Source organism: Chelonia mydas, chromosome 10 (genome assembly GCF_015237465.2).
Source record: "Chelonia mydas isolate rCheMyd1 chromosome 10, rCheMyd1.pri.v2, whole genome shotgun sequence".
In the NCBI taxonomy this organism is placed as follows: domain Eukaryota; kingdom Metazoa; phylum Chordata; order Testudines; family Cheloniidae; genus Chelonia; species Chelonia mydas.
Window position 1 is genome coordinate 15,625,161 of NC_051250.2, and position 13,393 is coordinate 15,638,553.

The following is a 13,393-nucleotide window of genomic DNA, read 5'->3' on the forward strand; positions in this document are numbered from 1 at the left end:
TTCCTGTGTGGGGGGCCCTCTGACGTCAGGGCTCCCTACCTAGTCGAAAGCCAGCCAGCTGAGTGCCAGATGAGAGTACAGCACCCATTTGCACTGCCACAGTGCACAATACATCGCTAAACACGACTTCTATGGAACGGTTGATGAGACTTATTCATTATGTCTGAAAGCAGCCATTAAAGAATATTTTGCATCTTGGCCATTTTCTGGTGCTCTGCAACCTGCGTGACAACCAGTGGTGAGCTGGAGCCAGTTCGCAACGGTTCACACGAACCGGCTGTTAAATTTTGAAGCCGGTTTAGAACCGGTTGTTAAAGGGGTGGGCAAACTCCGTCCTGTCTGACCCGCCTGAGCTCTCAGCTGGGGAGCCTCCCCTGAGAATCCCTTTTTAATTTTTACTCACCTGGCGGCGCTCCGGGTCTTCGGCGGCAGGTCCTTCACTTGCTCCGGGTCTTCAGTGGCATTTCGGCGACAGGTCCTTCAGTGCCACTGAAGACCCGGAACGACTGAAGGATCTGCCGCCAAAGTGCCATCGAAGACCCGGAGCGAGTGAAGGAACCGGTTCTTCAGTTTTTGGCAGCTCATCACTGGTGACAACTGTTCATTTGAAACAAGGGTTTTGTCTTTGTCTGTTTTTCAAGAGTTTTGGGTGTACCGCTTCCACCAAACACCTGTACTACACTTTGGGAACCCCTTCTCTAGACTAGATCCTTAGCTGTACATGCATGTAAGACACACAAACTACCCAGGGTCCTGGTCAGACTGCTCCCTTCTTCAGGTGGGAATCAGAACTGTCTGTGCCTCCAGGTAAGAAGCAGCTATTAATATGGTCCACACCAAAAGCTCACCGATGCAGTCAAATTTCCAAATGTACTTGTGCCCAATTGAGAGGCCAAGGAGTAGAAAAATTCATGAAGCACTGCAAGCTCTGCAACCGCTCCTTGATTATTGCTATTGAGAGCAAGCACTGAAGTGTGCCCTCCCCTTGACCAATGTACCAGGACTGTGAAATGTCTGAGTGTATAATCTTGCTCGGAATTACCAAATGAAAACTTACTTTTTAATTTGATCATATGCTTCTTAGTAGTTCTAATTGGATATGGCTCACAGGACATTAAGACACCAAATGAGAGAGGATAAGATACAATATCTCAGCATACTCCGAGACTATCTCCAAATTCCAGTGTTCAAGGCATAAGCATTCAAAGAAACCTTTGTATAACATTTCTTTGAAAAATCTCTATAGTATTGTTTAGTGCAACCACTGTGTCTTCCATTTTGAGAAACATTACTGGTTCCAGTGGGAGCCTGCATTTTACGTAAAGAGAAACTGGTAGAATTTTTTGAAATGGAGGAAACTTTTAAAGTCGGATCTCTCTATCACAGTTTTACATCCTCTCCAAATCATGCTATTTATTGCTGTAACTTCATAGGGAAGGATGATCTTGTGTCTAAAACAGGGGTTCAGTGCCCAGTAGTACCACAGACCCACTGTGGGACTCTTAGACAAGTCACTTAAAATCATTCTGAGCCTCTGTCTCTCAACTGTAAAAGAGAAACAACACTACTTCCTTACCTCACGGAAGCATTGTGAGGATAAATTAATGTCCATAAGGTGTCTGAATTTTGTTTACCTGTTTGTATTACAAGATTACTTCTTTTCTTTATATAGGCTCTTGATTCAGCAACGTATTTAAGCACATGCTACACCCCCAGTTAGGACCATATTGTGCATTCTCTCATTGAATATTGTTGGCATTCTACTTAAATGGGGGAAAATGAATGCAATATACCAAAGGAGAGAGAAGAAGCCCTTCACCTTAATATTAGTAGACAATCCGACTTCCTCCAACCATATCCGAGAGAATCTAAATATTGATTTATAAGCAACAATTTATAAGCTTACTGGATTTTCTTCTTATCATGCAAACACGAATTTCAGTTGTCTTCAGACATATACTGGTTGACTATTTTCACTTCTCCTGAATATATCAGATGGTTAGTATTACTGATCAGTTGTCATTTAGAATGGGACAATTTGGGTTTCAGATCTGCATGTCCAACTCTCACTGAAGTCCACTCCACAGAAGATACATGCAGGTGTATGGGGTTAGAATTTGGTGCTGCAGTCATACATGATATTACAGGGGTGGACAAACTACAGCCCGAGGGCCGTATCCAGCCTTCCAGACGTTTTAATCCGGCCCTCGATCTCCCGCCAGAGAGCGGGGTCCGGGACTTGCCCCACTCCGGCACTCCAGCGGGGGAGCAGGGTCGGGGGCTTGCCCCACTCCAAGCAGCTCCCGGAAGCAGTGGCATATCCCGCCTTCGGCTTCTATGCGTAGGGTCAGCCAGGGGACTCCACGCACGGCCCCTACCCCAAGTGCCGCCCCTGAAGCTCCCATTGGCCAGGAACCACGGCCAATGGGAGCTGCAGGGACAACGCCTGCGGACAGGGCAGTGCGCAGAATCGCCTGGCCGTGCCTCCACGTAGGAGCCAGAGTGGGGACATGCCGCTGCTTCTGGGAGCTGCTTGAGGAAAGCACCGCCCAGAGCCTCCACCCCAACCCCCTCCCATGCCCCAACCCCCTGCTCCAGTCCCGATCCCCCTCCCACTCTCTGAACCCCTCGGTCCCAGCCCAGAGCAACCTCCTGCACACCCAACCCCTCATCCCCAGCCAGAACCCTTCCCTCCCGCATCCCAACCACCTGCCCCAGCCCGGAGCCCCCTCCCGCACCCTGAACTCCTCATTTCTGGCCTCATCCCAGAGCCCACACCCCCAGCCAGAACCCTCCTGCACCCCAACCTCCAATTTTGTGAGCATTCATGGCCCGCCATACAATTTCCATACCCAGATGTGGCCCTCAGGCCAAAAAGTTTGCCCACCTCCTGTGTCTTGCATGTGTACCAGATTAAAACTTCATGCAGATTTGTTTTAGATTTCATGTATAATTATTACCAATAAATTGTAAATCTGTCTTAAAAGCAACTAGTGCCAGATAAACATGAAACAAAAATTAAAATAAATATAGATTTGGATTCCTTAGACACAGAAAACAGGATATATGGATTTACGTCAGTAAGTAATTTGTTAACCTTCTGAACACACCGCAAAGCTCATCTTTATTTCCTCTTTGTTAAGGCTGCTGAGGAGGGTGTGAGCTGAGGTGAATATATTGAAATTTATATTGTAATTCTTAGTCTACTACATAGGGACCCAGTGCACTGGATGGATACCAAGAAGGGATTTTAACATTTTGAAGAGATAATTAGTGAACAGGAATAGCAGTTATATAATTTATTAAACAGTGAGTCATCAAATTAGAATGATGAACATTTATTGGAGATGTTATAAGGAACAATTTTGTATACCACAAACACATTACACTGTTTAATAACTAAATTTCACTGCCTGAGACTGGATTCTTACATTTGGGTCTTCTTCCTCAATACTAAGCATTTATATAATCATGACAAAGCTCTGGTGTTAACTCACTGATAAGCTTAAAGAGAAACATATAATGGTTTTACCCTCTATCGACTTCAGACTTGTAAAGAGATTATATAATATGAGCATTATTATGAGCAATACCTAATAAAGACCCTTCCTTATGTGATATAGTCAAATGGCTGTTTTTAAATCCAACAACCCCTAATTCAAGCTCAGTCAGCCATGATAGATTTAATACAAATTCAAGCTTTTTCCCTCCACATTAACAAAGCAGCAATTCATTGATTTGCACAGTGAAGGATATTTTTGTAGTATAAGCCAAAAACTACATTTAAAAAAATATAAAGTGAGGATTTTGGAGAATGAAGCAAAATTTGTTGGAAGACTAACACTGTGAAAGCCCACATATTTCTACACCTGAAGATTTCTGTTGCTCATTATCTTTTATCTCCTAATTTCCTCAGAACAAATGTCACAGAAATCAACAGAAGGGGTTGGAATGACAGATCAGCCCCATATTGGGCTTTACAAGGGAAACAGGAAGGTTTCTGAATATTTCTTTTCATTATCAATATTTTTCTTTTTACTTTATTTTTACAGCTTACCACTTCCATCTTAGTAAAATTAAAATCACACTTATGCAAAATGTTGGGGAGGCAATATCAAACTGCTGACTCACCCACTTTTGGTTATACTTTTAGCCCACAGACTGTCAATTAAATAACTATTTGACCTGTCAGCTGTATTTATTTACAGCTGTCATCTCCAACACCCAGAGTGATTTATAGTATTCTTTTTGTTAAGTCTGCTATTATGCAGCTGACAGAGATGCTCAAAATAGTAGCAAGAAACAGTCAACAACTCTAAAAGTATGACATGATAAAAAAGATTCCTATTTCCTATATCAGACTAAAGGTTGTGTTTTTTTATGTATGGTAAAACACAGATAAAGTTTTTAATTATTTCCCCATGGATGCTGGGATTAATCCACTGTCACATTTAACTGCAAATGCACTTGTACAATAGTTTAATTTTATGTAATGAAGGGCTAGGAATCAGATTTCAAACTCACAGCTATCTAATAACACACTGCAAATGCCAAGGAGTGGTATTACTGTGCATACAATTAAGAAGATGGAAACTATTATTGTGGTTCCAGTTTCATCCTATCTGCCTTGTTAATGTGTACACTAGGACTGTAGTAATTTACATTATGTTTTGACCATTATCACAGACTCAACATATATTTTGATAAATCCCTCACAAAAAACTTTGTTGAGTTATAGTTAAGATTGTGGAAGTGCATTTCCTGTCAATACAATCACTAGACATCTAGAAAATCACTAGTTAAGGAAACATTAGTATCCATACCACTCACATGCTACCTATCTCAGAAATCACACATAACCATACATACCCACATTCCTATCCTATATGCTTCTACAACATAGTTCCTTCCAGTATTATTATTAAATATTTGTATTGCTATAGTGCTTAGGAGCCCCAGACATGAACCTGATCCCCATTGTGCTAGATGCTGTACAAATGCAGAACAAAAACACAGTACCTATCCACAATCTACTAAACTTTTAATAATTGCATTGGTGGAAAATGCACTTGATCATACTTCAGTGTGAGTTACCAAACATATCAGCATTGGAATTTCCATTTTTATTTTTAAACAAGCAATAAAGGGAAACGTTCATCCCATCTGACTTGCTGTTCCAATCTCCACCACCACCTACTATGCTCCTTTGGGATGTTTTTTTGGAAATATTTGATTCTGACTATTTCTAGGCTGTGTCAGATCCCTCAAATGAATTGGCAGCTGCAACATTTTGGAATGAAGTTTTTAATGTTAATTTTTTTTATAAGTGGAAGAATAAGGAACTGGAATGATCAGCCTTTTTGATTACTTACATTTGGTACTGGATATCTTTTTCATATGTTTGGCCAAACTCTCAGATCCTTATTCGTCTTTACTCTGGCAACTCTACTCAGTGCCACTCAATCCCTGAGTGTTTCTGTAGCCCTCATGCCCAGCTTCCTCTCCTGCCAGTACTGAAACATGCTCAAGATGAGCTGAGAGAGAGAGATCTGCATGGAGGACCTGGCATTGGAAGAAGTCAGTCTCCCCTTGCTTCTGCTTCTGTAACACCACAAACAGCAGTTTAAAAATCTGCTGAGGCTCACTGGAAGTCTTGGGTCCTTTGCTAAGATTTGGGTGTACCAGAGCATTACTACTTCTCCTCTCCTAATTGCAGCCTCGACTGTAGGGAAAATATGGTCACAACTCTTTAGTACCTCTGGTGAAATATTTTATTGTGGAGGTGTCAGTAGTGACAACATAGTTAAGTTTGCATTAAGATTTGCACTTCTAATGGATATTACATTCCTTTCTCATATATAAAAAGTAATGTGTATTAATACCACATTTACAACACTTACTTAGGGTCTTCTTCTTAGCGTATATGCAACATACTTCAGGTGGCACATGACCAGGATTCATCACCGAATTTGGTCCGCTGGTTAGATCATTAGCTTCCCCAGCCCGGGCACTAACGGGGAGCGCAAGGTGAATGCTGATCCATGCCCCTTACTTAGGGTAAAGACCGAGGACTTGATTTAACACTACATTACTGCAGCTTTATGCCTGCGTAACTCCACGCTGGACTAATGAAATGGTGAAACAGCTCCTGTATTTTTAGGGAAACCATCACCTGCAGTTGAGCATGACTAATGCTATCCAGACTCACTCTGACAAGTTAGACAATCTGGACAAAATAGTAGAATAGATTAAGACAGCACACTACACAACGATGAAAGTAACTAACTGAGAACTTGAGGGGAAACAGACACAGAAAATATGATCTTCTTCCAAATTTAATCCTGCACAACTTGCTTGCAAACTTACAGTGCAGTACTCTGTAAAAATGGCATTGTGGGGTACCATGCTTATTTTTGTTTACTCCAGATCTGCCTACAAGCAACAAAGTGGGCTTTTTTTTAAATGCCTGACTCCTGAACACAGCTTGATTAACTGAAGCTGGGATTTTGCCATCTCAGGCATCATCACACGTAATAAAGAAACTGGAAAAATTCTGCTCTTAATTACACAATTAAGACCAGAAAGGACCATATGATTATCTATTCTAACCTTCTGCAACTGCAGAGTCTATCAAAGAAATTTCTGCATCAAGCCTAATAATCTGTAGTTGAATGAGAGCATCTCTTAGAATAGCATCCAGTCTTAATTTAAAGACTTTAAATAATGGAGAATCCACCACATCTCTCTAAATTGTTTGAGTAGTTAATTATCTTCACTGTCAAAATAGTCCCTTTATTTGCAGTTTAAGTTTGTCTAGCTTCAACTTCCAGCCACTAGATCTAGTTCTGCTAGATTAAAAAAAAAAAAAACCTAGCTTCAGATATCTTCTTATACTAACACACAGTGGTCAAATCATCACTTAATCTTCTCTATAAAATATACAGATTGAAATCCTTAGTCTGACATTGTAAGGCATGTTTTCTAGACCTCAATCATTCCTGTCGTTCTTTGCTGAACACGCTCCAATTTCCAACATACTTTAAAAAGTATGACTATCAGAACAGGACACAGTATTCCACTTCTGATGTCATCAATATTGTATATAGAGGTAGTATCAAGTCCCTTCTCCTACCTGATATTCCCCCCAGAGATAGGCCAGTGTGGAAACAACAGGGTTCCAGAAGTGTACTTGAGGACAGGAGTTGGCTCAGCACTTTCGGAACTTACTAATCACATTCATGTGTGAGGACAATATTGTAAGCTCCTGACTGGAAGCTGTTTGGGACAGGGACAGTGTCTACTTGTACATCTAGAGTGGAGCTCAGTGGTTTTAATAGGAGCCTTTGGCCACTCCCACAATATAAATAATTAAAAGAGGAGAAGAAGAAATAAAACCACAAAGACCTTTTTCAAATGTTCAAGTTCATGAAATCCTGGTCCTGCTAAATAACGGCAAAACTCCCACTGACTTCATTGGGGCCAAGACTTCACCCTCTATCTTTATCAAAGCTTAACCAGGGTTGACTCTAGAGCCACCCGACCGTGCGGCTCTGGATATTTTTAAGCTTCCTTAGTCCACACAAAGCACATGTCAAAATCCCTGCTATCCCTGAAAGCGCCACGAAGAAATGCTCACCCAGAGATCCTCACCATCCCACGACAGCACGAAACGCCACTCTCCAGCTGCGCTGCTCAGGCCAGTCCCCCACCTGAACAACCCTTACCAAAGCCACACACAGAGAGAGAGAGGGAATCGCTCTTCCCGGCAATGCCACTTTTCAAGACCAGCACCACGGCCTGAGGCAAACGAGCCCGCCCGGGGAGCATCCCCCGCCACCTCGGTACTTAGCCCCCCCGCCCTGTCGTGCCCGAGCCCCCCCCAGCCCGTGTTTCACAACAGCGATATGCCTCTTTCCGGGCGGCCGAGAAGGGAGCTAGCTCAGCTCGGGCTTTCTCCGTTTCCTTCGTCAGGGCCTCACAGCCCAGGAAAGAGACAACAGGAGCCACTGGGACCCGCTGGCTTCTGCTGAGCTGCCCTTGGAAACGGAGCCTGCCCGCGCAGCCGCTTCCAGCTCGCTGGGGATCCCGCCCTCGCAGGGGCCCGGGAAGATGCTCGGTTTCCGCGGGGGCTGGGCGGGGTCCCCACTGAGGAGCCCCGGGCGAGGGGACGCCGGCTGCTGCGGAGGGAGCGGGAACGGGGAGGCCTCCGGCAAGTGCCCTCCGCTCAGCGGCGGTGGGGGTGGCGGAGCTGTGAGGGGGTCGCGCTGGCGGCTCCCGGCTGTGCCGCCCGCGGGCGCCGATAGAGCGGGTCCGGGTCGGCGCCGTTCCCTTCCGGGGCAGGGGGGAAGGCGGAAGTGCCGTGTGGGGCTGGGGTTGGTGCCGGCTGAGGGCCCCCGGCTGCTCCCCGATGGTGTGTGGCGGCTGCCAGTCCCAGACTCTCTCGCTTCGGGCCCAGTATGGCGGCGGCGGGGGGAGCCGGGCAGGAGAAGCAGCTCGCTCCGGCCCTGCTTAGCTTCTTCATCTACAACCCCAAGCTGGGGCCCAGGGAGGGAGAGGTACGTGGGGCAGCCTGGGCTCGGTGTGTGCGTCCGCGCAGGTCTGGCTGGCGTGGGAGGGGTGATGCCTATCGGAAGGGGGGGTGTCTATCGCTGCAAGGGAGCGTGTGGGGGTGTCTGCTCCTCTTCACTTGAGGTCGTTGTCTGCCGGGGGGGGGAGGGGAATGTCTGTGTGTCTGGATGGGGTAGGGAGGGGCTGTCTGAGGGGAGAGGAGTGGGCCACATCTGTGTGTCTGTCTGAGGGGCGGCGGGGGGGGGGGTTCCCTCACCCATTGTTCCCTCACCCATTGTTCCCTCATCTTTCTAACATTCACGTGGTGATTCCCAGCCCCACTTTCCGCAGTTCTAGGACCCCGGTGAAACACCAGTGATGTTGCCTTGCGACGCAGCTGCACCACCAAAAGACATTCTGACTCTCACGCTTGCACTGTCAGGCAGGCTAGTGCAATACAGCTGTCAGGTTTCCGCTCCAGCCGTTCTCTTTATCCCTTGACACTGGACAACAAAATGTCCTGTAATATTAATATCCTTATTTATGGAGCACCCATGGAGAAGGGCTGTTCTTAAGTGCCTCACAAGCTATAAAGGGACGCTTTCAGGTGAAAAGTATGAGCTAAAAGTTTCCAGTATTACAACTGTCCTTGAATCACCTTACCAATATTTGTGGTTTTACAATGACATACTTCTGTTTTTAAAATGATTTTTCCTCTGGTTTGTTGCCCTGTAAAAGTCCCACACAAAAGACAGGGGAAACTGAAACTGACTAAGCAGGTGCAGCTTTGAAACTGACTAGACACAAAGTATGGTTTCAAAGAATAAAGTAAACTGAAAAATAGAGAAAATGCAGCTACAGTTATCTTAGGTATTTACTCTAACAATACATTAAAATATTCAGGGAAAAGTATGATTTTAAGATGAGGGGTTCCTATAGCTAAAACTTTAGCATTTAGAAACAAGGCTGCTTGACCCATTAAATTCCTGCAGCAACAAGGTTAAAAAACTCTCAACATTTCCCAACATAAAATAAATGCATGCACATAAATGCATATGCAGATAAGTGAGTTGGGATCCATGGCACAGAAGTTGTTCTGAGCACCTGAGCTTGCAGGATCAGGGCTTTAGAATTTTAGGGTTTTTAAAAGATCCTTCAGAAGTCTTTCATCTGCTTAGATGTTCCAGGTGCATACAATAATGCTAAATGTTTATACAGCACTTTTATTTACAAAGTGCTTTGTAAACATTAACCCATTAACCAACATCCCTGAGAGTAGGTATGCACATGATGAATCCTTTCTGCTTTCACAAAAGGTGTCTGTTAACAACAGTGTTTATGTACTACTTCTGAGTGAGTCAAATTGATATCAAGATGTAAATATACATACTGAGCATTTGAGCAGCTAGATGAAGCTAGTAAGTTAACTGGCAATAGTAATGGAAGACTGATCTACCAAGCTATCACAGATCAATACAGATGACATACTATCTTTAAAACAGCCATCTGATATGTTGTAGTCTATGTATCTATCTTCCTGTAGTTTCATTTGTTAGATTTAGGATACTGATTTAATCTATGTAGGTACTTGTATGGCCCCAATCACTATATCTGATGAACTGTTGTGGTGTACTGTTAAACAACTGCCACATATCTCCAGATTTGTCTCCACTTCAACAGTAAATGAAGTAATACCTTAGTATATTTTGTGCATTGGTTATAAAGTGCTGTGGGGTGTAAGCTGCTATATTAGCAGTAGTCGGTTATTTTTGTCAATGCAATGATTTGTTATAAGGTACTTTTCCAAATATTTACAACAAAAAAAGTGGAGCATTTAACTTTATTAAATTTAATAGTGTCCACCTCTAAAATAATGTTTCTAGAATGTACTTGTTTACTAGAATTTATTTGAAATGTCTAAAATCGAAAATTGTAGACAACAGCAAATTGCATGGCTAACATCACAGTACTAGCTTTCTGTTTATAAATTCTGCTGAATCCTGAGGCTAACAATTTAAAATAAGTGTGCTTAACTTTTGTAGTGCACCTGAATTCTTTGCTAGCTAATGAGAAAAATAAAAAGCTTTCTTCTGAGAAACAAGGCAAACTTTAATGTTTGAAGGGGTCTATTTTCTTCTCATTGTGAGTGTGAGTTAAATATACATATTGAGAAGCAAACTTATTTTAGACTTCCTGCCTTAAATATGTGGTGTTCCTGTGTACAACTATACAGTTGCATTTCACTTCAGCTAAATTCCAAAGGAAAATGAAGTGATTCTTGTGCGTAACTTGTATAACATACTGCATTTGTAAAGAACTTTGAGATCTTTTTTGATGGCAGGCCTTGTTAATGTGCAGTGTATGACTTTTATTTATTATTATATAAGCCTGTTTGGTAATAAGACAATTTTTAAACTCTGTTCAGTAAACTTAAGGAAGCTACAGTTTATTTTGAAAAATTACTTTATTTTGGATCTCTGCTATTCTATTTAAAATTTAGTCATCTTTATTCTTATTTCAAATTGTAGGAGGAAAAGAAGATTCTCTTTTATCACCCAAATGAAGTAGAAAAGAATGAAAAAATTAGAAATGTTGGATTATGTGAAGCTATAGTACAGTTCACAAGGTAGTAAAGTATTACTGTTTGCATAGTTTATTACAGTATAACAAATTGTATGTTTCCTAAAATTTTGTTCCAAATATATTATTTTTCCAGGACCTTTAGTCCATCAAAACCTGCAAAATCTTTGCATACTCAGAAGAATAGACAGTTCTTCAATGAACCTGAAGAAAATTTCTGGATGGTCATGGTATTTATATGCATGATATATACCTTCCTAAAATGTTAAAAATTGCTAAATACATTCTGCATTGTCTGATGCCAGTTTGTTCCACTTTCTAGGTAGTACGGAATCCCGTAATAGAAAAATACCACAAAGATGGAAAACCAGTCATAGAGTATCGAGAAGAAGAGTTACTGGTAATGTTTAGTTATTCTTTCTTTCTAATTTCCCATTACTTTTCTAATTAAATATTTTAGTTGTAAATTTAAAAAAAAATATAGCTAGCAGTGTCTTTTAGGTCAGCTTATATCTATAACATTTGGCTGTTGTAAAACTGATTTAAGAATATGACTGCAAACTGGAAATAAAGTAGAACAGAGCATTTTGCAACAAACTCTAAAAGGGAAGAAAGAGACAAAGATATAGGAAAAAATATCCAAAAAGGAATTTAGAACCACACAATAAGAACAGCAGTGAAATTATGTAATGAAATGTCATTAAAAATAACAAATTGAGAGATCTATTGAAATTTCAAGGAACAGGCCAATACAATTAATGATCCAACATTGATTTAATTTGAAGAGTTTATAAAGAAATCTTCCTTACTACATTTAACTATAGCAGCTTCTGTTACGATCCTAAGATTATTTATTGATCATCTTTGTTGGAAAATCAAACATATCATGTCTGCCAGGAGGCTTCATTTCAGCATTGTAATATCATCATTTCACTTTAACTGTAAGCAGGCAGAGTAATTGGCCAGATGGCATAATTTTAAAAAATGTTTGTTCAGGCTTCCTGTGTTCTTTAAAGTTTGTGCATCATGTTTTTATTCCTCATTGTGTTCTTAAAGAAATCATTCCAATAAAACAAACCAGTCTTACTCCTCTTGCCAGAAAACAAATTAAAAACCTAGTCTGGGTCAACATGTCAGCCCAGTGATGACTAGATGTGGAGTCCTCCCCTACTCTTAACTCCTCACCTGCCCTGAATTCCTATGCAGAGTGAGGGGAAAGCTGATTTTGAGCTAACTACTCTTCACTAATGACCAGCTAGTGCCCAGCACTTATCACAGTTATAGGTTGTTACTTTAGTCATATTCCTTTTTCAGTACATATTATGGTTTAATAATAGTAATACTGTTAGGTTTACATTTTACAAGGAAAGAGAAGTAGAAAATTAATTCATGTGTATACTGAGAAAATACTTCATAGGAGTACTGTCTATAGTTACTTTTTTCAGCCATAGCCAGTAACTGTTAGGAGCTTTTGTTTTTGATTTGTGTAAGAGATGTTCCAGTCTTTCTTTTAACTACCACATGTAAGCCAGAATATAGAACGTGCATGGCATTTGTAGGTCAGTCATAATATTTGGAACTGTGCCTATTCTTGTAATGATGACCTATTATTGGCTGTTTTACAGGACAAGGTTTACAGTTCAGTCCTACAGCAGTGCTATAGCATGTACAAGGTAAGGGTAATAGATTTATAACAAGATTATCCTTTGAGAGAGGGAGATAGACCACCCTCTGCACCCTACTATCTGAGCATAAACAAATTACTCACTCCTTATGGGGTGCCAGTCTGATCCATACTGTCCATTTCTTTCTGAGTTGTAGTAGTGGCAGTGGGGAGGATATGACAGAGTGCTTTTGCGGTCCTCAGTGCTGTTCTTGAGTTCACTGTAATAGGAGTAGTAAAACCATTCCCAATTTCTGTGAAAACTTAAATTAATTCCTTCACATAGTTACAGATCTTGATTGACAGGAGGTTATCTCAAATCTGCTGAGGCTACACGTCGTCTAGGTTAGTTAGTTTGTATGGAATTGGGGAAACAGGAATTATGTGGGTAGCAGTTTAGTTCTTATTTTTCTGATTTTAATCAAGTTATGAGTAACTGTTGTGCTGTATTTACACAATTGCCCAACTAAGATTGCTTTTTTTTTTTTTTTTAACCTATTAGCTTTTTAATGGTACATTCCTTAAAGCCATAGAAGATGGAGGTGTAAGGGTTCTAAAAGAGAGATTAGAGAAATTCTTCCATCGGGTAAGTTCTTACTGTTT

The 13,393-nt window shown here is 41.5% G+C and overlaps 1 protein-coding gene across 2 annotated transcripts in view; it reads left to right on the forward strand.

Annotated features, from left to right (window-relative positions):
- Positions 1-8,171: 8,171 nt before the first annotated feature.
- Positions 8,172-13,393, forward strand: part of CCZ1 (CCZ1 homolog, vacuolar protein trafficking and biogenesis associated) — a 31,706-nt gene continuing 26,484 nt past the window's right edge. Inside the window, exons 1-6 of one of the 2 annotated variants that reach the window (XM_037909889.2) lie at positions 8,172-8,555; positions 11,076-11,173; positions 11,264-11,357; positions 11,450-11,527; positions 12,753-12,800; positions 13,293-13,376. In XM_037909889.2, the coding sequence (XP_037765817.1) occupies positions 8,457-8,555; positions 11,076-11,173; positions 11,264-11,357; positions 11,450-11,527; positions 12,753-12,800; positions 13,293-13,376 (501 nt within the window). In that variant the 5' untranslated portion in view covers positions 8,172-8,456. The remainder of the gene's footprint in view (positions 8,556-11,075; positions 11,174-11,263; positions 11,358-11,449; positions 11,528-12,752; positions 12,801-13,292; positions 13,377-13,393) is intronic. The other variant, XM_037909890.2, reaches the window with a different exon arrangement.